This window comes from Capricornis sumatraensis, chromosome 2, assembly GCF_032405125.1.
Source record: "Capricornis sumatraensis isolate serow.1 chromosome 2, serow.2, whole genome shotgun sequence".
In the NCBI taxonomy this organism is placed as follows: domain Eukaryota; kingdom Metazoa; phylum Chordata; class Mammalia; order Artiodactyla; family Bovidae; genus Capricornis; species Capricornis sumatraensis.
In genome coordinates this window covers 23,505,546-23,530,609 of record NC_091070.1, presented here as the reverse complement: position 1 = coordinate 23,530,609, position 25,064 = coordinate 23,505,546, and the positions used below count along the sequence as shown (strand labels likewise).

General features: G+C 47.6%; 2 protein-coding genes across 3 annotated transcripts in view; one reads left to right on the top strand and one right to left on the bottom strand.

Annotated features, from left to right (window-relative positions):
• PLEKHH1 (pleckstrin homology, MyTH4 and FERM domain containing H1) overlaps positions 1–13,816 on the top strand; it is a 44,055-nt gene extending 30,239 nt beyond the window's left edge. Inside the window, exons 12-28 of the mRNA XM_068965181.1 lie at positions 380–466; positions 770–931; positions 2,044–2,124; positions 2,440–2,622; positions 3,024–3,132; positions 3,932–4,044; positions 4,649–4,825; positions 5,165–5,262; positions 5,737–5,914; positions 6,610–6,765; positions 7,779–7,879; positions 8,847–8,988; positions 10,084–10,226; positions 10,338–10,467; positions 12,046–12,132; positions 12,393–12,539; positions 13,440–13,816. Of these exons, the coding sequence (XP_068821282.1) occupies positions 380–466; positions 770–931; positions 2,044–2,124; positions 2,440–2,622; positions 3,024–3,132; positions 3,932–4,044; positions 4,649–4,825; positions 5,165–5,262; positions 5,737–5,914; positions 6,610–6,765; positions 7,779–7,879; positions 8,847–8,988; positions 10,084–10,226; positions 10,338–10,467; positions 12,046–12,132; positions 12,393–12,539; positions 13,440–13,601 (2,256 nt within the window). The 3' untranslated portion in view covers positions 13,602–13,816. The remainder of the gene's footprint in view (positions 1–379; positions 467–769; positions 932–2,043; positions 2,125–2,439; positions 2,623–3,023; positions 3,133–3,931; positions 4,045–4,648; positions 4,826–5,164; positions 5,263–5,736; positions 5,915–6,609; positions 6,766–7,778; positions 7,880–8,846; positions 8,989–10,083; positions 10,227–10,337; positions 10,468–12,045; positions 12,133–12,392; positions 12,540–13,439) is intronic.
• A 2,104-nt stretch (positions 13,817–15,920) lies between these two features.
• PIGH (phosphatidylinositol glycan anchor biosynthesis class H) lies at positions 15,921–22,310 on the bottom strand. Of its 2 annotated transcripts, none has more exons than XM_068965182.1 (4): positions 22,099–22,310; positions 18,765–18,974; positions 18,232–18,315; positions 15,921–16,461 (listed from the first exon to the last, which is right to left on the bottom strand). In XM_068965182.1, the coding sequence occupies exons 1-4, from the start codon at positions 22,306–22,308 to the stop codon at positions 16,369–16,371; spliced, it is 597 nt and encodes a 198-aa protein (XP_068821283.1). In that variant the 5' UTR covers positions 22,309–22,310; the 3' UTR covers positions 15,921–16,368. The 2 variants fall into 2 exon arrangements, with proteins under 2 accessions (XP_068821283.1, XP_068821284.1); XM_068965183.1 differs by having other exon boundaries at positions 18,232–18,312.
• Positions 22,311–25,064: the final 2,754 nt, after the last annotated feature.

The window sequence follows — 25,064 nt, the reverse complement described above, 5'->3', positions numbered from 1 at the left end:
GAGTAGGCATGCTCTGATTGATTAATAATGTCTGGAAAGGGTAATGGTGATATACAGGCCACCTGTTGATGACACTTGCTATAAAATATATAGTAGAAAGAATTTAAGGGCTTTATAGCTCAGGAATAACTTAGTGGCTTCTTACCCAATTTTTAAAAAGGTTCAAGCTATACTCTTGAGGCCTGAATCAGCAGGACCCATGTCTCTAATCATTGCTCCATTTACTTAGAACCAGGATCCAGAACAAGTTACCCATCATACCGCAGCCCAGGAACTCTTGGGAGTCACTTTCCCCTTTGTGACCTGGAATAAGATCTGAGGGGAAACGGCGTGCTCTGGGAAGGCTCCAACCTCTTTCCTCTCCTTCCTTTCTTTACAGAGTGATGTCATCCGGAAACCTCAAGGCCAAGTGGAACTAAACTCCCGTTGCCAGATTGTTCGAGGGGAAGGGGCAGAGACATTCCAGGTGAGCATGCTCCTGGCAGTTGGTGTTTTAGATAGAAGAGGTGCTGGGTTTGGATATGGCTCCTATGAAAACAAAGATGGAGCAAGATGAGCATGCATGAAAGACGTTCCACTGACATTTGCATCGCTCCTCATTTGTGGGTTTGAGGAAGGACGAGGAGGCAGGATGTGAGATGGAGTGAAGGTAGGAGAGATATGGAGAAAAAGAGGAGAAGAAGGAAGGCCCGGTGGGCCAGAGTTCTGTGCCACCTCATAACCGGGCCCCTGTTTTTCCATCCTCCTCTCCCCACCCCTCACCCCCCAGCTCATCTCTGAGAAGAAGACCTACTACCTGGCGGCTGACTCGCCCAGCCTGCTGGAGGAGTGGATCCGTGTCCTGCAGAGCCTGCTGGGGGTCCAGGCCGTGGGGCCTCCAGCTCTGCCTCAGGGGGGCACCAAGCCCACCATGAAGGGCTGGCTGACCAAGGTATGGATAGGGGGATGGGGGAGGCATGTGGGCCTCCTGAGAGTCAGGGGAGCCAGGAGTGAGTCCCGGGGGTGGTGGGTCCCCTCCTGACACAGCTTTCTGCAGAAGGTTCCTCACACTGGTTACCTGTTGTCTGAGCCACATAAGGTGATGGTGAATGACTCTCTGGAAAAACAGGGATCAAGGTTGTTAGAGCGACAGCTGTTCTCAGGACAGAGCGGGGAAAGGAATGTCTTGGACCCATTTTGAGGTCATTAGAAGTTGCCCCCACGGCTGCCTTGTACCCACCACAGCTCAATATGAACAGAGGGAAGCTGTGACCTCAGTGAGGCAGGCATGGCCAAAGACTCATAATATCTCAGGCTGTCCTAAAGATGTTTTTTGATTTGTTTTTGTTTTGTTTTGTTTTTTTAGCCGTGCCACTTGGCATGCAAGATCCTAGTTCCCTGACCAGGGATCAACCCCATTGCCCGCTGTAGCGGAAGCTCAGAGTCTTAACCACTGGGCCACCAGGGAAATCCCTAAAGACATTTTAATTAGGGCCTTTCTGGTTGCAGGGAGCTGAGAAGCACTTGTGGACCCCAAGGAAGGAGGGGTTAACAGGGAAGCGCAGTAACTAGGCCAGGACACTGTCAGGAGTGATACATGAGAAGCTCCGTGCTCAGGGCTTTCCCTCTGTCTGTCTGTTCAGTCTGGGTTCACAGCCCTCTCCTCTGCCCAGGTGCACTGTTTTTACACTTCATGATTACATCTGCCCAAGGGCTTCAGCCCACGGTGGCCCTGTCCTCCCAACTCTAGTCCTTGCTGACTAGCAAGTTCTTCTTGTGGTCATATTCCTGGGACAGGACATCTGGTTGGCCAGGTCAACCTTTTAATGGCAGTTCATATGAGGATGAATGGGGGTGTTGTGGCCGTGGACCCTTGCTGTGAAAGGGCTGGTTCCATTAGTCGAGAATCTGGGTGGCATCTGAGTTTGACCTGGAATTGACCTAAGGGTCTGAGTTGAACCAGGGGTTTTGAGATCTGTCTCCTCGTGGCTTCTCTTTGCCAGTCCCAGATTTACTTCTGGGGTCATCTGATTCTGATAATGCTGGTTCACTTCTGACCTGCAGGTCAAGCACGGCCACTCCAAGCTGGTCTGGTGTGCTCTCGTTGGGAGAACCTTCTACTACTATCGAAGCCATGAGGACAAGGTACTTCCTGGCCTCCCAATAGCTTCTCCCAATCCACCTTCCTGTGGCTCTGTGTCCTGATGGAAGGCCCCACCCCAAACCCTATAACCAGTACAAAGCTAGTGGCCAGATCCCTCTCGAGTGTGTGACCAGTGTGCAAGGCCCACAGGTTGTTTTTGTGTGGCGTGTCTGTGCTCCTCCAGGCCTGTCCCCCCTTCCCCATCCTGTCATCCATCCACCTCCTTGATCCCCAGCCCTATAAGCCCCAAGGTTCAGAGAGAAGAGACTCCTCCATTCCTGCCAGCCCTCTCATTCATGCAAGGCTCTTGTCTGCAGCGACCTCTGGGCCGTCTGCCTGTGCGGAATGCACACATAGAAGAAGTAGATCGATCCTGTGACTCAGACGAGGACTATGAGGCTGGAGGAACCCGGCGGTTGCTGTCCTCCCACTACACGCTGGTGATCCACCCCCCGGAGCACAGCCCCACCTACCTCCTCATTGGCACCAAGCATGAGAAGGTGAGGGAGGGACTGGGCCTCCATGGCAAAGCTCAACTCTTTGATTCTCATCTTCCTTCCTTCTTCCCTGAGATTCCCAAAATTCAAATTTATTTTCCTCCTAGACATGTTGGCAACTCGTATTTCCTGTTTGGGAATATTCCTTGTACTGGGTTCATTCCCAGCGACCAACATCTCTTCACTGGGGCCATGAGATGGAGGGGACCACAAGCTTAGGAACTTAGGTTCATATTCATTCGATCCCAAGTCTTTGTTCTTAGAGACCGATGGCCTCAGCTTGTGCCAACCAAGCAGGCTGAGCTTCACCCTGGACTTGGCCCCTTCAGGGAAGCTCCCTTGGAGGTCCTGCCTCCATTCTCTCCCAGCCCAGCCCCATCAGCTGGCTTTCCATCCACTTCCAGGATACGTGGCTTTACCACCTCACAGTGGCTGCGGGTGGCAGCAGTGCCAAGGTGGGCACTGCCTATGAGCAGCTCATTGGAAAGCTGATGGATGGTGAGGGAGACCCAGGTAAGGCAAGGGTGGCCATCACTGCTGGGTTGGAGGGCGGTGGCTGAGTAATTGGTGGTTGGGAACCCCAAGAAAGCACGACCATACCCTGAAGCTGTTTGGAAACCATCTGAGCCACAGAAGGGCATTGGTGTCCCATGCTCCAGGGCCTTGTTTCTGGTGAGGATACTGGGGAGACCACTCAGTATCTGGGGGAGTTGTCTGGGGAGCAGACACTTGGTCAATGTTTTACTTTGTTCCCTGCAACTTCGCTGGCCAGACAGAGGGTTGAGGAAAGAAGGTGGCTGGTTAATCTGTAGTTAGAGGTGGTTAATAAATGAAGTTAGGATCAGGCTGACTTCAGCCTGGGGCATTTAGAAGTCTGTATTTTGCTACTGATTCTCAGGACCCTAAGGACCTAAGGGCTCCCAGCACACACACACTGCTCCACTGCTGCTTCAAGGCTTGTTTGTTCCAGGCTGATACACATTCCTCTATCCAGACCTGACGCTGCAATGAGGTGGCCTCCCTTGCACACGTGCACACACACACACAGATGCCCACGCCTTGCACTCACTCCTACTGCAGCCCCACGGGCAAAGCAGTAGCCGCCTTCCTGTAAGCTGTGCTTCTGAGTGTCCTGAATAAATGCAGTGCACACCTGCCCAGCCTACGCTCTGTGGGTGTAAACGCAGCACAACCCGTGTGTCCAGACTGAAAGCCCTGCCTTCCCTGCAGATCAGAGCGGGGGTGGGGGCGGGGGACGCGTTCCCTCCGCACTGCTGACTGCTGCTGCTCTGTGGTGCTGTGCTCCGGGCAGACTCCCCTCTCTGGAGGCACCCCATGCTGTGCTACAGCAAAGACGGGCTGTTCACCTCCCTCACCACCCTGCCCTCCGAGGCCCTGCAGACAGAGGCTGTCAAGCTATTCAAGGTAAAGTGGGAGCCGAGCCCCAGGCCCACAGACTGGCGGTTGGCACCCTTGCCCTGCATCTCGGCTCTGGCCAGAGCAGTTCTGCCCACCGTGGTGATGGAGACCTAGGCAGTTTAGGGGGTAGCTTAGGGAGGGATCTGAAGAGGATAGGAGACAGTCCCTCAGGGTTCCCACCGTGTCCTTTATGGGGAAGATACTGTAAGCTCTGGGATGTCACCCCTGGGCCCTTGAAATGAAGAGCTGCCCTCCTCCTGGAGTGCACAGTGGGAAGGGGCAGGTTTTTGTTGCTTCTGGACCTGAGAGGTTCTGGCGTATTTTAGGATGTTCTTTGTTCCCCTCTGAATATTCTGTCTTTGTGAAAAATGACTATGTCTTGTTTATGTAATGGGAATATTTAAAGAAGGAAAGATCCTCTCCCAAAGTTGCCATCTCAGTAAGCATAGATATTCTCAAGCAGTAACGATGCTCCCTCCAAAAAGCGCTGTCTGCAGTGATCCAGGGCCTCCCTTGAGCTCTGAGGGGGTGGTGGGGACAGCCCAGTCTGTCCCAGCCATAGAGGACAGTTGTCAAGGAGCCGCCCGAGCCCGCCGTCATCTCCCTGCAGTCCTGCCAGCTCTTCATCAACGTGCCCGTGGAAGCCGCCTCGGTGGACTACCACGTGTCCCTGGCGCAGACCGTGCTGCAGGTCTGCCTGGCTCACCCCGAGCTACAGAGCGAGATCTACTGCCAACTCATGAAGCAGGCCTGCTGCCGCCCGCCGCAGAAGTACTCCCTCACGCAGGTGGGCGTCCCTGGGGCAGAACAGCCGTGGGCCAGGGCTGCCCAGGAGGTGGGAAAGGTGGAAGGAGGTGACTGGGCACATATCCTCTGAGCCTGGCGGCCAGCAGGCGGCCTCGGGGCACAAAGCTGTCCTGCTGTCGTCTCTGTGCCCCTCCTGGATGTCCACACACAGACTGTGTGACTGCAGTTCTGGACAGAGCCCGGCCGAGCTGGCCCTCCCGGTGCCCACAGGAGGTTGGGGGCTGTGGTTTGGAGGGGCTGCTTAAGGCTCTGCAGCTCAGGACCATGAGGGCGGTGGTACGCAGACCAGCACTCACCCTGCACTTCTTTCCCCCCTCAGTGCTGGCAGCTCCTGGCTCTGTGCGCCCCCCTCTTCCTGCCTCAGCACCACTTCCTCTGGTACGTCAAGCAGCAGCTCCAGCGCCATGCGGATCCCAGGTAAGATAGTGCCCCTGGTGTTACTGACAGGCATGATCGAGAGGGACGCCGAGGGAGACCAGGATGGATCAGATCGCCCCTGCTCCCTGGAATTTGTGTGGTGGCCATGGAGACTTTGCCCATCAGCATGTACACTGATGGCACGTGGCGATCCGGGCACGCTGGGCTCCTCTACATGCCAGTCCACGTAGGCATGGGTATCTTGTGGGGGCTTTCATGTGAAGCTACAGTGCCCCCACATCGTCCCCATATTTTCATTCTCTGTTGCCATGTTTTTGGGCTCCCACAGAAAATAGCCATGCCAGCAGCCTGTAGCAAATAGACCCCGAGAGACAAAGTAATACCCCAGACCAGTCTTCAGGGCTCCTATCACAGCCTCCCAGCTGCGGGTTCAGTCCTACAGGTTATGTGTTGGTAGGGAGCTGGGGGTGAGTGGACTCCCGTGTTCCTTTTTCCCTTCACCTGTCTTTTTAGAAATGAAACTGGCCAGTACGCCACGTATTGCCAGCGGGCGGTGGAGCGAACGCTGCAGACCGGGGAGCGGGAGGCCAGGCCGTCGCGCATGGAGGTGGTGTCCATCCTGCTGCGGAACCCCTTCCACCACTCCCTGCCCTTCAGCATCCCCGTGCACTTCGCCAATGGGACCTACCAGGTGACCGGGCTGCCACGCTCCCTGAGCTGAGTCTTCTCAAGTCACCGACCCAGAGGAGAACACGTTTGGGCCAGAGGGTGCTGAGCCTCCATAGGTCCAGCAGATCTTAACAGGCAGACCAGCCGAAGCACAGGGTTGGGGTTTAGGGGGCAGGTGGGGCCATTTGTGCCAGTGTGGAGGGAGGAAGGAGCTGGAATCGCAGAAGTGTTTCAGTGTTCGGGGCCTGGGAGGTGGATCTTTTGAACCCACTGCATGAACAGGGAAGCTAAGACACTGACCACGAGCGTGGCCTGGGAAAGGGCCCCCCAAAAGCGGTTATAGCATGTGGGACTGCAGTCCACTGTGGGCAGGCTCCTCCCTTAAGCACTCACCACTCCACATGGAAAGCAGCTTCCTTTGGCCTTTGCAGTCGCCCTTTCACTCTTCCTGTAGCTCAGTCGGTAAAGAGTCTGCCTGCAATGCAGGAGACTTAGGTTTGATCCCTGGGTTGGGACGATCCCCTGGAGAAGGAAATGGCAACCCACTCCAGCATTCTTGCCTGGAGAATTCCGTGAACAGAGGAGCCTGGCGGACTACAGTCCATGGGGCTGCGAAGAGTGGAACAAGACTAAGCGACGTTCACTTCACTTGCTTCTTTCAGTCATGCCTTTCCATCTCCTGGACCCTGACCCCTCCACTGGCCCCTCTCCCGGCAGGTGGTGGGTTTTGACGGCTCCTCCACCGTGGACGAGTTCCTCCAGCGGTTAAACCAGGAGACGGGCATGAGGAAGTCCTCCCGTTCGGGCTTTGCCCTTTTCACGGACGACCCTGCTGGCAGGGACCTCGAGCACTGCCTGCAGGGGAGCGCCAAGGTGATGCCCCCAGCCCAGCCAACGGAGTCCCTCCTGCGCCACCTCGGCCTTTAGGATTCTGTGTTCCCAGCCTGTCGGAGACTAGCCCGAGGCATTCCCCCAGGCCAGCATTTGTGTGCCATCCTAAAATGAGCCCATACAGGCAGAGTTGTCTCTGCTCTTGTCTCTGGAGAGATCTCCACATCCCTCCCTCCCTCCCTTAAGAGGCTTTTCAGCTTCCGGGGGAAAAGCTGCCTCTCAGCTCAGTGTTGGAAGGACAGGGAAGCGCTTGTCAGCATCAGCCCGACCTGGACAGAGCCCCCTGCCAGTTCCAAACACACACGCATAGACAGATGACTGAATGCTGGACCAGCAGATGTTGTATTGCATACTGGCCACTCACCTCAGCTGCCAGGGCCCCTACTGTGCTTACAGGTTCCATCATAAAGAGGTAGATCCTTATGGTACTTCTGTATGGACTTTGAGTGGGATTCGAGCCCTCTGTTGCATTAGGGTCTGGGGTTAGAGCTGCAGGGCCTGCTGGCTGTTGGTGGGAATGTGCTGGAGCAGTCAATAAGGATGAGGCTTTGGCTTCAATGTCTGCTTTCTTTATGGTGACAGGACAAAGCCTTCTTTAGTCTTTTACCATTGCCTGGAAGAACTATGCCATGTACCTTCTGTGTAAATGCCTGGCATCTGTAAGGCTTTGTTACATAGTAGGCCTCTGGTTACACTTGTTGAAGAGGAGAATGGCGGCTGGTGGTAAGGGGCCATGTTTTTTGACTGGGGCCTGCCCAGCCTCGGGAGGTGGCCTAGATGTTAAGCCAGTGCGGGGCAGTGTTCTGTGGTTTGCTGCCCACACTGCACGCAGAGCTCCACCTCTGTCTATCAGGAAGTCGCTGGCACCCTGGGTCCCAGGAGCATGAAGCCCGCTCAGGTCAGCCTCCGGATGGAGAACGATCATTCTGCTCTGCCTGGCTCCAGGCGTGACTGGACCTTCTTCCCCTCATCGGGGGCTCTTTTGCATCTTGCAGATCTGTGATGCCATCTCCAAGTGGGAACAAGCCCTGAAGGAGCTGCACACCGGAAAGTCTGAGGGTGGCACACGTGTTGTGAAGCTGATGTACAAGAACAGGTCCTGAGGGCTGCCAAGGGGGGCACCGAGCGTGAGGGCTGCTGCTGGGGTGCAGCTCCTCACTTTTTCACTGGAGGCCTGTCCTTCCCAGACAGGCCCACAGATATAACACTGCCTATTGGTCATTAGCTGGGGGCCCAGGCTGGCTCTGCTGTTCTCTGTGAGACCCTGGACAGCTCAGGCTTTTGGTCCTTGAACTGTATCTGCACACTCACACATGCATGCAAACACACACACACATACATCCCCCCTGACCGCCAGCCAACTTCCTCAGGTGCTACATTAAGAGAGGAAGATTTTGAGCACTGGATATTTAAGGCTAAAGAATAAATTGCTCCTGTACCAATTCCAGGAAATACAGGAGCCATCCTGACTTTATATCTCTCTGAGTAAGAAAATTTCATCTCAGATATGTCTCCAGGCAAATAATTTCCATTAGTCTCTTGGAATCTTAACTCATCCAGTTCTCTAATCAACTATGAAAAAGGGGCTTCCCAGGTGGCGCTGTGGTAAAGAACCTGCCTGCCAGTGCAAGACAACATGGGTTCAGTCCCTGGGTTGGGAAGATCCCCTGGAGGAGGGCAAGGCAACCCAATCCAGTATTCTTGCTTGAAGAATCCCATGGACAGAGGAGCCTGGCAGGCTACAGTCCATAGGGTTGCAAAGAGTCAGACACAACTGAAGTGACTTAGCATGCATGCACCAGGTACCAGCTTCCCCTCACCTAATCCAGTAAGTCTAAAGGTGAATTCAGAATTAACCACATGCTACTGTTGCTATGAGATCTGGAAGGACAGGGATCTTCTCTGTATCATGCTTGGTTAAATTTTCTGGAGGCAGTGGAAAACAGACTCACAAATGGTATAAAAAAGTTTTTTTCCTTGGAAATCAAGATATACAGATCCAGAGACAGCCTCATCGTTCGGGATTCCAGTTGAGTCCTGGCTTCTCTTTCTCTCTCCTGTAGGCTGTATTTTCGGAGTCAAGTCAAAGGTGAGACAGAGCGAGAGCGTCTGCTGCTTGCCTCCCAAACTAACGGAGAGATAGTGGCAGGGAGGTTTCCTGTCAACAAGGAGCTGGCTCTGGAGATGGCTGCCCTGATGGCTCAGGTAAGGTTCTGTTCAGGAATCTGGAGGGTCAGGGGACTGTCTTGGACTCGCAGGCAGAATGCACCACACAGGGGGAAACGGAAGATTCTGCAGGTTCTGAGGTGCCAGAGAGGGTGGCCTTGCTGACTCCTTACCTAGTAGGGCACCTCACTGCAGACACATACTGAGAGCACGGAGCCCAGGGGCCTAGGTTTGAATCTAACACCCTAACTGCTATGAGATCGTGGCCAACTTACTTTTCTTATCTATGCTTTAGTTCTCTTTTGTATTCTGAAAGCAAAAATCCCTTACTGCCACCCCTACAGTGTTGTACTATGGTTCTTAGATAATGTATGTTGTAAAATGTGTACTCACCAGCTGTCAAATGCTGCAGTGAGAACTGGGGAAAGGAACGTGCATTCAGGCTTTGACTCTTCTTCCTGTTACCTTTAGGAGGCTGTGTTGCCAAAGGCATCTGGGATGCCTTCATGTTCCCCCTAAGAGTCTAGATTTATGTGCTGGAGAAGGGGAAATAATAACAGTTGATCTTTAATAAACATGTACTGAATATGCTAGAGAGGGCCCTGTGCTGAGCGTTTTATAAGCATTACCCTATTTAGTTCTCATCCTTACTTTGTAGGAGAGTAAACTGAACAGAGTTTAACTTGATTGTAGTTTCAAAGCTGGTAAATGGCAGAGCTGGAATTGGAGTCAAGCATCTGACTCCCGTGGCCACATTCGGAACACTGCTATACTGTAGGATCTGCAGCATCCTCCGCCCTGTATCCCATAGTTTGGGATTAGAAGCCAGAATTTCTGTAGTGTTGTCTGCCACTGATTAGCTATGTCTTTGGATAAGGCACTTAACTTCAGCTCCAAAATGAACGTTGAACTTGACAATCTTTAATATTCTTGGATCCTAAGATTTTTTTCTCTGGTGTCTGTGAAACTTGAGATAAAGGGTCTGTTCACAAGAAATGTTTTTTTCCCATCCATTCCCTCCTCACCAATAAAGGAATGAAATGATGGTTTATTGTACCTCTCTCAGCAGGCCCCCACCCACACCCTCTCCACATCCAATTTCCTGACTTGTCCCTCCACATGCTTCTATTGCAGGTAGAGTACGGGGACTTGGAGAGGCCCATCCTTCCAGGACCTGGGGGTACACCCTCTGCCAAAGCTCAGCATCACCTCCAGCAGGTCCTGGACAGGTTCTACCCAAGGCGCTATAGACACGGGGTGCCCCCTGAACAGCTGAGGTAGGCTGCAGGGTCTTGCAAGGAATCACTGTGGGGAGGGCTGCAGAGTTGGGGAAACCTCAGAGCTGCAACAGAAACATGGCACCCTGTCTCTCCGTCCGTCCAAACCAGGCACCTGGCAGATCAGCTGACCATGAAGTGGGCGGCACTGCAAGGCTGCTCCTCTCCTGAGTGCATCCGCATCTACCTGACAGTGGCCCGGAAATGGCCCCTCTTTGGTGCTAAGCTCTTTGCTGCTCAGGTGAGTGTGAGCCTTTCCAGTGGACGGAGTGGTTACCATATCATCTGGAAGCCCACCATCCCATCTGGAAGCCCACCATCCCATCAGAAACTCCCTTAAGTTTCTCAGGGATTCCATCAGGTTTGAGCCAGTTCAGTCTGTAGCGCCCGCCTGCACACTAGCAACCACTAGGGGTCGCAATGTCCCCACCCATTTCTTGCCTGCTGCACGCTTTCCCTGGTCCAGAGCAGTTGTGACTCATTGCTTTTGGACCAGGATTATTTCTGGGTGACCCTCAACTTTCCTTTATTGACTTCTTTCCCAATCCTACCCCCGAAAAAAAAAAAAAGATAGGGTCAACTAATTCACAGCAGGGTTCAGACTTGATGTGACGTCCCTCTCAAGAGTGCTTTCATTTGAAAAGAAGTTTGAAAGGACATATTAGTATCATAACCTGAACAAACACATCTCCACTGACCTGGAGTGGCCACGGGGGATGTGCCTACTCAGGCAGCAGTTCATTTCTCCTGCATGAAGGTCAGGTGGCCAACAGTAATTTCAGCTGGAACTGTTCTTCACTGGGTATCTGGTATGTGTGAACTTTGTACATAATCACACAGAGTGTCCTGTCCTCGATGCTGGATCGTGATCCTGTTCACTGAGGGTACAGATCAGACAATAGACTCATTCATTCAACAAAGAACTATTGAGCTCCTATTATATCTCATGCATCGCGCTGGTTGTTTGCAGTGGCAAGATGTAAGCAAATCCAACACAGTCCTTGCCTTCATGGAGCTTCTTATCTAGTAGGGAAGGTCCACATTTATCAAATAATAATTCTCTCTCTAAATACATATATAATTTTTCCACAAGTTGTCACAGTGCCATGAAGGGAAAGTACAGGGGTGTTATAAAGGCATATAACATGGGGACCCTCTTGGCCTGGAAGGTTGGGGAAAGCTCCTGATGAAAGAGACATGTCCATCTCTGATCCCAGACTTCTGGGTAGAAGAGAGAGGAGATCTAGATTGCCCTCATGCAGCCCTGGCAGGGAAAATTAGTCATTCTAAGACTTGTCCACCAAATAGTCACTTTTCTCCCTGGTAGGGCCTAAAGCCTTTAAGGTTACATTATTGTTTTCCTGACTTTTTAAAAAATATAATCCCTAGAAAATTGGTTGAAGCAGGATGCACTGGTGCTGGGAGAAACTGGAATGCTTTCAGTTTCTGAGAGCCAGGAGAAGACAGCCTGTTCTCCATGCCTGTGACGGAACAGCCAGGGCTGGCCTCTGCTCTGCTGCAGGAACAGAGTGTGCTCTGCTCTGTTTCGTAGCAGGGTGGGTACTGCAAGAAAGTGATACCCTTCCCCACTCAGCGTAGTTCGTAAGCGGCCAGAGCTCCAAGCCAGATGCCTCCTGCCACGAGCAGACTGTTTATCCAGTATGCTGTACAAATACCATCTTCTGTGTTTCCCAAAAGGAGAAAAAAGTTGGAAATCACTGCCTAGCAGCTCCCTGGATGTGCCTTCTACTTCAGAAAGCTCTAGTGGTTCAGAATCCTAGCTGTGACTTGGTCTGATGGGATTTTCCTGTTCCCCCAGCCTGCGCAGCTGTCTTCCAAGGAGAGCGCTCTGGTGTGGATTGCTGTGAATGAGGATGGAGTCAGCATCTTGGACCACAACACTATGGTACGGGAGGGTGCTGGCTGGCTCCCTGGCGGCTCCTCTCTGCACTCAGAGTCCTGAGCTGAGTGACCGTGGTTGCTCTGCCCCCACTACCCCCACCCCCACCCCAAGCACTGCTGTCTAGTCCAGACACAGCTTAGACATTTGAATGGAGCTCTCCAAAGTGTGGCCGCTTCAGACTTCTCTTTCCTGGTCTGACGAGATTCCCAGCTCAGGAGGCAAGGGGAAAGCTACCCAGGAACTAACTGGATCACTTCTCACAGCAACTGCACGTCACCTATCCCTACTCTTCGGTGATGACCTTCGGTGGCTGCCGAGATGACTTCATGCTTGTGATCAGATCCCTTCCAGACCAGAGCTCTGGGAAAGGCCACGTTGAGAAGTTGATCTTCCGCATGGCTGCTCCCAAGGTGGGCCTGAAAGCTGCTACATTTGACTCTGATCGGGTATGATGAGGTGGGCTTGGAACATAGAAAGGAAACTGGGGTTATGATAATACCCCAGAAGGGCCCTGCCCCAAACAAAAACCTTTGGCCTTGTCTCTCCTCAGTACTCCTGAGGGTGCTGGGCTGGTAGAGGGGCTGGTGGGGGCACTCCTCATGTTACTACTTCTGTTGTCAGCCACAGCACTGTGCAGCTTGAGCTGGGGGGCCTCTCGCTGCTCGTCCTTGCAGCAGGCCCAGGCCCAGGCCCAGGCCGAGGCCAGCTTCCTCCTCCAGGTGCTCCCCCCTTGCCTTGGGTTCTGCTGTCCCAGCACTTGTCACAAGTGGGCCAGTCCGCACAGGCTCCCCCTTCCCTGGGGTTCTGAAGAAGGCCCAAAGACCTGTTTCGCTTTAAGGGCCTTGTTCCTACTCGGTACAGGAAATGTTGACTGGCAAAAGTAACAATTCCAGAGACTCTGAAACTAAAGTTCTGATTTATAGTTTCTGGCTTCTTTCTGAGCAGCTGGAAACCCTGTTGTTTTAATCCTAAAGCTGGAGTTTGACAAACCTCCTCCTCCTTTTAATACTGTCCCTGCCGAAGGAGAGGACACGCAGGTCCCTTCAGGGAGGCTTCCTGCCCCGGCTTGGAGACAGCCAGAGCAGAATGTTGGTCCTCCTGTTTTCAGGAGGTACCATGGACTCCAGATGCCCATTTCACTGGTTGTCTGAACCTCACCAGTAATGATCCCCTGCTTGGACATTTCCACCCTGGGTGGTTATTTAAGAGACAAACCAAAGCCCAAGAAGCTTATGCAACAGCTAGTGAGAGAGAACCAGAATTCAAGCCATAGCTAGTTCCATTCCTTCATTTCTCTGTTGTCTCCTTAGATTGCAGAAGTGACCTTCATCTTGGCCAGCTACATGAACCACTGCTCCACAGCTGTGAACCCACCCACCACCCCCGCTGCGGCCTGCCAGCCATGGGAATTGGATGGACGACAGTTCTTTGCTTCTGTTCCCTGTGGTGCCAGGGGGCCAACGTTGCTGTGAATATTTCTCTTGCCCTTTTCCTCACCACCAGCTGGTGCCTCTGGGATTAGACATGTGTCCTCGGATGTGATACTACTGTGATGGGTCTGATAGCCCCCGCAACCCACCCCAGTTGTTCTGTGAAATGTGTGCTTCGGTGTCCACTTTACTCTCCAGGTGCCTTATCATGTTCCAGGGCTATCCTTTAAAAATCCAGACCCCGTATAAAAACCACTTTCCCCGCCCCCCACAAAAACACTGAGCTGTGGATGCTGTTCGGTTCTAGACACAGGGTTGCCCGCTGCCCCTGGTCACTGAGGGCATCAGTGCTGTACGTCAGTTTTCCTGCACTGCTGCTCTCAGGGAGACTAGTGTCTTATATGTTCTCTATGGTCCTCATGCAGGGATTTATACTTGAAGTTTTCCTGACATCCCTGAACGGGAGAGGACTAGAATTTCCAATTCACTTGAACTTCAACAAAAGCCTGGAACTCACTCAGGCTGGACTTCCTTTCCCACATGGGAGAGGTGCGGGCGGGGCTGGAGACAAAGGAGTGGACCCACCTTTCCCCTTCTCCTGCTGCACACGAGGCATTGGTGGCGCCCTTCCGGGGCAGCGGCCCCTGGCCCTGCAGGACAAGGTGCTGTCCCCCGAGAGGGAAGCTGGTCTCCTCACACCGGACCGTCAGCGCAACCGAGTACAAGCAAGGGCAGGGGTGGATCCACCCTGGCCTCTCCTTGTCTCATTTTACCGACTGGACAGGGCTCACTGAAGGCTGTGCTTACTACTGTAGAAGGCGGGCATCACTTATTCCCCTGCTCACTGAAAGACCAAGCAAATGCATCCTGCTCTTTGCTACTCTGTCAGGCCACCAAAAATGACTCAGAAACAGAAGATCCCTCCTCCAGGCTTGTGAGCCTGGATCTGCTTAAGACTTCTGGTGAACTTGCACTGGGAATTAGTTTGAGGGCAGAGCACACACATGTGTTATCTGATGCCTGATTGAAAGTTTGTTTCACCTTTTGCCTTCCTGATGATGCCAATATCTCCCCACCCCCAAGTGAGACCTGCTGTTGAGTGCAGAGATGATCTTGTCTCTGCCCTCCTGACAGGAAAAAGAAAAAGACGAAAGAGTTCATTTATACTCTGATTTTCCAACACGGGAGAAACTGAGTTTTATTTCATAGCTCTAAGGCAGCCTTATCTTTTTCAATAAAGTGCTGAACAAAGTATATGAGTTTAGCAATAGCATCTATGAACCAAGCCTTTAACCCCAACAAAGTGTGTGGTGGGGGCACACTGCAAAAACTGCAAGGCTGGAACTCGTTTATCTGAACACCTCAGCGGCTGTAAGCTTCCCCTCCCTCTCCCTCTAAACTGAGCAGCATGATGAAACGGGCAGCGCATCAGAGTGTCTGCCTCTGTTAAATGAACTGGACTTTGCCAGGCTGGCAATTTTATAGCTGCCTCCCAATTTGGTTTTTCCCTTCCCCTCAGGATTTGGGATTTAGCTGAGACATTTCTACCTCGAACAAGTCACATGTCACATGTCCCACAGGCTCCTGAATAACCCTTCCAGGGCTGGTGTAAAAGGCAGAAGTTACAGCTCTGGTTTTGTAGTATCTTGAGTATCTCTAAGGCAAATAGAGATTATCATCTACGGGACCCTGTACAGAACTACCCTGTATGGAACACAGGAGCTAGGTGGACAGAGACGACTTTTGTAGGACATTGCTTCCTACTAACCAGTCCCTGAAGGACTTGCTTTTTTTCTTAACTTTTATACAGGGACACTGCACAGTTGGAACAATTATTTTTTTTCAAAAGAGCTGATGTCAGGAGTTAAAATAAAAAATCCCAAAGAAAAAGTAAGCAGGAACGGAGCTGTGTTCCTACTGAGTTTAGAGGGTCAAGCTGCTTTCCCTGCCCTGGCTTCTTCCCAGCCCTTCAGGAATCCTCCCTAGTTTGTTGATTTTATACAAAAGAAACACCCTTATAAACAAGGGCTTCTATAGTATGTATGTTTATCCTTCTTCAACATGTCTGGGAACCAAAGTCAAATTTCTGTCTGGCTTTTTGTTTCATCCCTCTTGGCAAAAGAAGTTTCTGGACTCATAGACAATGCTGAGGAACAAGAGTATTAATGTACTTGACACCCTTGACTGAAATGCCACGATCATGTTTGTCAATAAAAAGCAGCTGTCTGAACCAAGCGGTGGTGTATGTTTTGGAAGAATATCTGTTTATTAAGAGAATCATCATAAAGTAACCCTGTATGGAACACAGGAGCTAGGTGGAGAGAGACTAGTCTTTTCTAGGACATTGCTTCCTACTAACCAGTCCCCGAAGGGCTTGCTTTTTTTCTTTCTTGACTTTTATACAGGGACACTGCACAGTTGTAAAAGTTATCTTTATCAAAAGAGCTGATGTCCGTTTCCCATTTTCTATAAATTCCAACAAAAAGTAAGCCCGAGTGTGCTCACAAAGTGCGCTTAGTCAACATTACTCCTAACATAGAGTTTCAAGGTCTCCCCTCAATTGGTAAAATAAATAAAACCGTACAAGAGGAACACTAAAATATACATTAATACTTTGCTCAATATCACACAATAAGTTAGGTTTTCAGTCACCTTCTCTAGGGCTCTGAGATCCACCATATCCATACTGGTTTCTCAGACTATGTCCACTTGAAGGTTTAAAATACAGAAAATAAGCCAGCCACTGTGGCTTAGGAGTCTCTGGTAGACAATCTCTGGTAGACAATACTGGCTTTCTAAATGCTGGGACTCATGGGCTTGCTGATGTGGCTTTCTGGTGTGCCAGGATCTCCTGGCAGCTCCTGTACACTTCGATCAAGCAGTCCAGCCGGGGCTTGGCACTCTGAATTCAAGAGGGGAGAGATGCAGAGTCAAGGTGAACGTAAGAGACGGATCAGCGGTGCTGCGTCCATGTGCAACCTTGCTCTCTCACCCACAACCCGGGGGGGCTGAACGGCACAGGTGTGGGCCTGGAGAGGTGCAAGTTCAGGCCTCACAGGACTTTGCTGGGAGTGATCCCTAACGAGGCCCACAGCCCAGCCTGTGAACTGTGGGAAGCAGGAGCTCAAAAGACAGTTTTTAATCTGTCTAAATTTCATGATATCCGCCTAAGAGCAAGAAAGGGGAGTAACAAGGACAGACCCTCTTGGGAAGTGTCACAAGCTGTGAAGCAGCTCTCAGAGACAAGAAGGGCACTTTGATATGTAAATATTGCAAATTATTTTGTATAATGAAATATAATACAATCAAAAGAAAAGCCACAGAATGAGAAAAATGTATGTGGAAAGCATATTTAATAAAAGTTGGCTACCTAAAATAAATTCTTACAATGCATAATCAATATGTAGTATCTGCTTGACTAATAAAGGAGACGGATAGTTTAAAACAAGACAAAATACTGCTAGGTAATACTTACAAGGAAATATAAAAGTCTGTTATTTAAAGAGATACAAATTTAGTAACTAAATTCCTATAACTGTATACTAAACTAAAAAATAGCTAAAACTACTGTTAGGCAAGACTACATAAAAACAAGCACAAATTCCCAAAAGTATGGTAAAGTTGTCTAATCTCTAGAGCCAAATCTCAAACACTATTATATTAAAATCTATGAAAGTATTCATAAGGTTTAATACAATTTTTAGATAAATTCAAAAGAATTTTAGCTTAGCTGCCTTAAATCCTTTGTGAAAAAGGCAGTGAGGCAGAATTAACTGCATACATAATTTACATACCTATAAAATAATTGACTAATTATGTTTGTATAAGTGTTTTTTATAAGAGCAAAGCAATAAATAATCTGGATGTGGTTTTAAAAGCTAGCAAATGATGTGGCTAAATAAAGTGATATGATATAATTATTTAAAATAATAAGTATAATGGCTTTTGTAGATACATGAAAAAATATATATTAAAAAAGCAATTATGGCTGATTCACATTGTTCTATGGCAGAAACCAATTACAACATTGTAAAACAATTATCCTTCAATTAAAAAAAAAAGTTAACTGAAAAAAAAAAGGAAGACGCCAAAATAGTGTATAGCAGTCTGTATAGATCAGTAACATCTATGTAAAATCATATATCGGGCTTCCCTGGCGACTCACTGGTAAAGAATCCTGCCAATGCAGGAGACCCAGGTTCCATCCCTGGGTCGGGAAGATCCCCTGGAGAAGGAAATAGGCAACCCACTCCAGTATCTTTGCCTGGGTAATCCCATGGACAGAGGAGCCTAGGGGGCTACAGTCCACGGGGTCTCAAAGAGTTGGACACGACTTAGTGACTAAACAACAACAAAAATCACACAGTGGCAGACTGCCAGAGTTGAAGCAGGTGAATGGTGATGCATATGCAGAAGCTGCTATGTATGTATTACTAGCTCTAGAATTTGTATAGGTTCCTAATATTTCTGAAAGTTTTATCTGCCTCAGAAAGGAATTTCTGAAATAACATTCTAATTCTTAGTAAAAATAGCCCTCAGGAATCCTCAAATATTCTTGACAATAGAAGATTACATTCCTACTGAACCTAAGCAGCAGTGGATCTGGGGAGAGAAGGAGTAAGGTAAAGGACTTCTCTGGAGAAAAAACTTAAGAAAAGTCTTCTGTGCTCACCTGGAAGATGGGTACTACTTGGGATATTCCATGTGGTTCCACTGGATCCTTCAGTAAAATGCAGAGGTAGTAAATCACCTTCTGCTGTAAGAAAAATAAACCAAACAGGAGAGATCTAGGTGAAACTCAGTTTTCTTTCTCAAAACTTTTCATAAATAACACTTGATAGCTTCTGAACTGAGAGAGGGGTATATTCTCATTCTTTAGAGGAAAAAAGACAAAACAACAAGAACCAGAGATGATTCTGAAGCTGGGCTAGAAAATAAAGTTGAAATGCTAAGTCCCTACCCATGAAAACCTACTGCATCTCTTTAAGAATAAAGGGCGTATGTTTTCAATACAAGTTTACTTTTACGGTTTAAAGACATGCCAACCAAAAAGAAAACACTCTAAGTACTAGTACACAGAGCCCTTAAGTTTCATTCCGTGACATCAGTTACTTGCGGTATTAAGACTCAGTTTAGATCCAGACACACCCCATGGGCTGCCTCCTCTAGGGAGGCCTGTTAACATTTACTGATTTAAATACTTACCATGTAAATAGCCTCATTAATGATGACATCCTTCACCTTGCCCATCTCAATGAAGGTGGTGCTTTCTTTGCCTGAGGCATAGGATGAGGTCATCTGGATGCCCAGGGAATCAATGATTAACAGAGTCTCATGATCAATCTTTACAAAATGGAGGTAACCAAGCAGGCCTAAGAGAGTGATGAAGATGGCAGCAGAGAGGATCATGCTGTTCTGAAGAGAGAGCCAGACACAGGCGGTTAAGATTATCAAGTGTTTCTCTGCTGGTTAACAAGTCAACTCCAGATATTGTGAAAAAAACCTTTGTTCTCCTTGAGGTGAATGGACAGGAAGAACGTGCGTGAAGGAAGAGGAGGCTACTTTTATCTGGGCTCTGCGGAGCTAGGAAAGCACATGATAAGACACATCCAGACAACAAATGGACCCGTCTGGGGAGGAGAGCCTCCCTCAGCAGGATACCCATCACACCGCTCTCCCAGATTTTTCTTCCAAAATTGCAATTTAAGGACTCAGATTTTTTTCTTCTCACCTTTCATCAGTAAAGTATGTAGCAAAATCTCAGACTAAACAGTAATAAATAATAAAATGCTTAGCACAGTGCAGCAGATAATACTCAACAGCTTCCTAATACTCTTGCCAATGACTGGTTCAGAAATGGACCAATGACACAACTCTAGCCAATGACATATGAGGGAAAGTCTGCTGGAGAGCCTTCTAGAAAACTAAGTCCATCTCAAGAAAGAGATCTAAGGAAGAGAAGGCCCCTTCATCCTGAAGTTTTGATGCCCAGAACAAGGCCTCTGCCAAAACTGTGTGGAAGCTGGGCTGAGGACAGGTAAAGGGTAGATTGGTAAGATGAAAAAACTAAAATCAACCGAGCCTCTTATGACCTGTAGAGTCCTTCTTCATCTTGACTTCTGGTTTTGTTAAATAATAAAGATCTTCCTATTCAGGGCCCTTTTGGTTGTTTTGGGTTATGACTGACTGATATGTTAAGGCTGACTGACTAGCTGAAATGACTAAGGACAGTGTTAAGGGTCCCCGAAATGGTATTTATTCCTTTGATTCTAAGAACATTTTAACATTTACAACCTTTTAACATTTCTGAAGTTGAAGTGTATTTTTCTATGGAGGTATGTTTGTTTTCCTTTTTTTTTCCCCCAAAAAGCTATTTAGAAGGATGGCACAGGAAAAAAAAATCATTGATGACCTAGAATCACAAGAGATTCACTAATTTATGGCTGTCATTCCTCGAGGGCAGAAGGTGTTCTACTAATCTTTGTTACTGACAAGATACCCTCTCTGACCTAACTCTAGTCAGACTCTTGTTGAACAATGCAGGCCTTGCTGGCCAAGTTGTAGCAAGACTCTTGCTAAGTGAGTTTAGAGAAGACGCTCACCTTGGTTATCTGATCACCCTGGCCTGCCTTCAGCAAGAATCCTGTTGAATCAATTTAGCCAGAATCCCCCATTTACTCCTCATGTTTCCTTTTAGTAATTTTGCATCCACTGACCACTGACCCTGCTCTTTGGCTATAGATTTCTACTGGTCCCTGATGTATTCAGAATTGAACCCAACCTTCAATACTGAGGTCTCTTTTCTCCCATTGCAATAGTTTCTGAATGAAATCTGTTTTTACTGCTTTAACTACTGACCAGCTCTGGTTTTCCTTCAAAGTACCTTTCTACTTCTTTCTAAATAACACATAGTTAAGAGTTAGACAAGAAGTCTAGAAACTATTTGGGCGTGTGATCTGCTTTTGTCTGGTCCACATTAAGCTAAAACTGGTTTTGTCTTTTTTTTTTTTACATTTTTTGAAGGGTTGATAAAGAAAATGAAACAGAAGAATATGAGACAGAAACTGCAAAGCCTAAAATATTTACTGTTTGGCCTTTTTAAGAAAGAGTTTGCTGACCTCTGTACTAGATAATTATTTGTTAATTAACAAATGGAGGATGGAGAAATCTATGTGCTGGGTCTTTGATGGGCCCAGAAATACCTACTTTGAGTTAATTAAATGTCTAGTACCTAGTACAGTGTCTTATACATAATGTGAACTGAATAAGCATTATGGAAGAATGGAAAGAGATAAACTTATGTTCTGCCCCTTACAGATTTATTAGAAGCAAGATTAAAATATATAAAATGTTTCTGGAGAATACTATGATATAGAAGTGACTAAGACAGGATTAACAGACAAAGAGAAAAAGCAAGAAAGAGAGAGATTAAAGCACACAGGAATATCCTATGAAGATTTCTAAGGAAGCAAGATTTAACTTGTGCTGAGGAGGTGGTGATTATTGACAGATATACTTAGCTGAAAAAAGGAAGGGGGAAGAACATTCCAGGTTGGAATAAGTAAGGTAAAAACCTAGAATTCTAATAGAACTGTGAATTAAAAAACTGGGAGGAAAGAAGGAATGAAGAACAAGTATATACTTAGGGGATTTTAATATTTTTAAATTTTTTATTTTATTTTGGAGTATAGTTGATTTATAATGTGTTAGTTTCAGGTGTAGAGCAGAGTGATTCAGTTATACATATTCATATATCTTCACATTTTGAAATTCTTTTCCTATTGACGTTATTACAAAATATTAGGTAGAGTTCCCTGTGCCATACAGTAGGTCCTTGTTAGTTGCCTATTTTAAATATAGTAGTGTGTATATATCAATCCCAAACTTCCAATTTATCCCTCCTCCCTTCTTTCCCCTATGGTAACCATAAGTTTGTTTTCTAAGTTTGTGAGTCCGTTTCTATTTTGTAGGTAAGTTCATTGGCTTACTTAGGGGGTCTGACCCATATCAGCTTTCCTATAAAGTAATCACTGCCCAAAACTTTATTATCCCTGCATTTTTTATACTTAATTTTTCTTTCTGAAATTCTAACAATCCAATATTGGTTTGGATTGAAGTAAAGCCACATGTTTTAATGAATTCCTCCAACAGAGTTCTTCTTATACAAGCTGAGAGTCATTACTCTGATTAATAGTTTTGAATAGGAGGAAAAATAGAAACTCTGGTACACAGAGCCCTTAAGAAGTGCTGCAGTGGAGTTTAAAGGAAGATAAGGTTACTTAGCCCTGGACATTGATGAGGGTTAAGTAGGATATACCAGGATGAGAGCAGCGACCCGGGAGCGGGGATAAAGTACAAGAGCGCAAAGTTCACTCAACGTTAAGGAAGAGAGCTGTCCAGCAGCGGAATGGCGTCCCCAGAACCAGCGAGTTTCTGCCCTTCAGGCCGGCACGAGGAGGGTCCGGCGAGAGCTCTGGGCTCGAGCCTAAGACCCCAAAATCCTTCCAAACCCAAGCCCCGACTCCGAGGCCGGCCTTACCTCACAGAGTGTGAAGAGTCCGTAGGCGGCCAGCCACACGGTGCAGGTGACAGCGGTGAGCGAGCGCAAAGAGATCCGAGGGCAGCTGAGGCAGAACTCTAGGCAGTAAGGGGAGTAGTATCGGCGGTGCAAGGCCAGGCGGCCGCCGCAGATATCTGAGAAGCTTCGCTCGTCCTCCATGGCCGGCTCGCCCGCCCCAGGCCCGGCCATGCCGCGCCGCTCTAGCGCGCCCTCCAGCGTCCTCTCGCTGGCTCTGGACTCACTTCCCCACCGCGGAGTTGGCCACGCCCCTCCTCTGGCGGCGCGCAGCCGCAGTTCGGCGCGGACGGTGGCGAAGGCTCTTGAGGGGTTCTTTTCACGTCTTGCGCGGCCGGAATTCTAAGCGTATATAACCACCGAGATTCGTAGGGGGTGCCAATGCCTGGGCAGACAGATGAAACCCGCTATTGACGTGTTTTCCGCTCGACAAACTGATTTTTATTTCCAAGCTAGAGTACGCCCCCAGGAGGCAGTCAGCAGGTATTCGTTCATAACACTCACTTATTCATTCATTCCGGTGCCAGGCCGTTTTAAGTGCTGAAGGTACAGAGGTGAACAGGATCGACAAGGTCCTTGGCTTCAAGCAGCTTCCATCCTATTGAGAAACAATATAGAAATAATTGCAGGGAGTGTTTTTGCAGTAATATGACCTGCAGGGGTGGCTTGGGGAGTCAGGAAGGTCTCAGAGAAAATATACCAGAGCTGCAAGGATATGGAGCCGGACTGGTCTCTGGGAACTCTGGAGGAAGAATTTGCCAGGAAGGAGGACCAGAAAAGACAAAGCCCCCGAGGATGAAACAGGATTGGCTGTTGGAGGAATCAGGTCAGAGAGGCGAATGCGAGGGAAATGCAGTTGGAAGTTAGGGAAGTAGGTAGGGGTCAGATCCAGAAGAGTCTTGTAGGGCCTGGTAAGGAGTCTGGATTTCATTGCCTAGTTTTCTCTCCCAGACCACTAAGTGGAGCACTGAGTAGGCAGACAAGTCCTGGCTGGAAGGGTTAGCAAGAGTGGAGGATGCAGAAGGTATGGATAAACAAAATTATTAAACTCATGAGTAATAGAGACTTGTGGGATTCCCTTTTCTTTTTTATTTGGAATGTGGCCCAAGAGTGCCTGTGTGGCCCGTTAAGACAATTATGGTGCTTCAGCCCTGAGGCAGCATCGTGTATTAAAGAATTTGTGTATAAAAATGAGTGGTACAAAGGTCTCATCAGCTTGTGCCCTGATGAAAGTAAGGTTCGGTTTCTCCATCTTCATCCAGGATTTTGTTTTCCTTTTTCTTCGAGCATTATTTTGTTTTTCCAATTTTATTTCTATATACTGAATCTTACCAAGCAGTACACCCCTTTCGTTTTTGTAAATATCATGTGATGTCTTTTATAATGGTAAAAGTGATGTTTGCTTATTATGGAAAATTTGAACAATATAGAAAAGAAGAGGGACTTCCCTGGTAGTCTAGTGGCTGACTCTGTGCTCCCAAAGCAGAGGGCCTGGCTTCGATCCCTGGTCAGGGAACTAGATCCCACATGCCACAACTAAAGATACTGCATGCCGCAACAAAGATTGAAGATTATGCACGTGTACAACTAAGACCCAGCTTAGTCAAATAAATTTTTAAAAAAATCGTTACCATACATGGTTATGAAAAATAAGAAAAATTTAAAACATCCATATTTCTACTACTCAGAGATAAACACCGTCAATGTTTTGGGGAACCCACTAGTCCTGGAGTTCTTAACTTGCACACCATAGATAAAATCAGAGTTTTATCTTTAGTTTCATTAACTTCTAATTGAAATTTAACATTTCTTTTGATTATTAAGTAGGCAACAAACCAATTAGTATTAGCAATACTTGTGATTTTTATCACTGATAGAAACCACAGATATTTTCATCTCATAATAATTATCTCAAAATGTCATTTCCACTCATTACTTGAAAATTTCTGCAGTAATTATTAGACCAACTACTAGATCTCCTTATTTAATGTGTCAATAGAGACACATATTACCATAAGACATTTTAAAAAATATTCTGATAACTATTTTCATTCACTTTTGTTTGAAATCCTATGTATTCATTTACAAACATTATTGTGATAAGGGGTCCATTAGGTTTATTAGATTTCCAAAGTATCTGTGATAACAAAAATAGTGAAGAACCTGTGCAGGCTCAGAAGTTTCACCACTCTAGAGTCATAGAAAAAAGACACCTAAATGTATTCAAAGTACTTAATTTTTTGAATATTAAATTATTATATTAAATATTAAATTATAGGGACAAATAGTATGATAATGTAATTCCAGAATCTTTATAATCACTTTGCTCTATCAGATCAGCATCTTAATTTGCTTATCTACAGTAGAAATTGAAATCCATATATTTGCCATTTGCTTAGATGCCGCCTGGGATATAAAGTGACAAGATCTCATGACCATATCCCTAAAGACAGCAAGGAGTGACTTTTTTTTTTTTTTTAGCTCTCAATGTTGGACAAAGTATTCATCAGCCTTAAAAGTTCGGTAGAGGGGACTTCCCTGGTGGTCCAGAGGTTGAGGCTGTGCTCTGAATGCAGAGGGTCCAGGTTCAATCCCTGGTCAGGGATCCAGAACCCACATTTCCCAACTAAGAATTTATATGCCATAACTAAATTCTGGTGCAGCCAAATAAATAAATAAAACTAAATAAATAAAAAAAAATTTTTAAAAGGTCGATGGAATATAACAGCAAGGAAGGGTGGGCTAATGAAAAGAATTCAAACTTAGCAATTAGCAAGTTTCTCCATGGAGTTTTATTAATGATATCTTTTTGCAGGGTCACTAAAGGAGTCTCACAACTAATTCCCTAGTGAATTTAGTTGTGGAGAAGCAGAGAAAGGAGGTATGAGAAACGCGTACTCTGTATATGTCACGGCACTAACTGCTACTAA

What these genes read in the sequence shown, in the direction of transcription:
- PIGH (XM_068965182.1), bottom strand. Translation starts at nt 22,308, where the DNA reads ATGGCCGGGCCTGGGGCGGGCGAGCCGGCCATGGAGGACGAGCGAAGC. An exon ending in GACTCTTCACACTCTGTGAG is followed by an intron (nt 18,975 to 22,098) that starts GTAAGGCCGGCC and finishes CTCTCTCTTCAG; the next exon opens with AACAGCATGATCCTCTCTGC. An exon ending in TTAATGAGGCTATTTACATG is followed by an intron (nt 18,316 to 18,764) that starts GTAAGTATTTAA and finishes TTTTTCTTACAG; the next exon opens with CAGAAGGTGATTTACTACCT.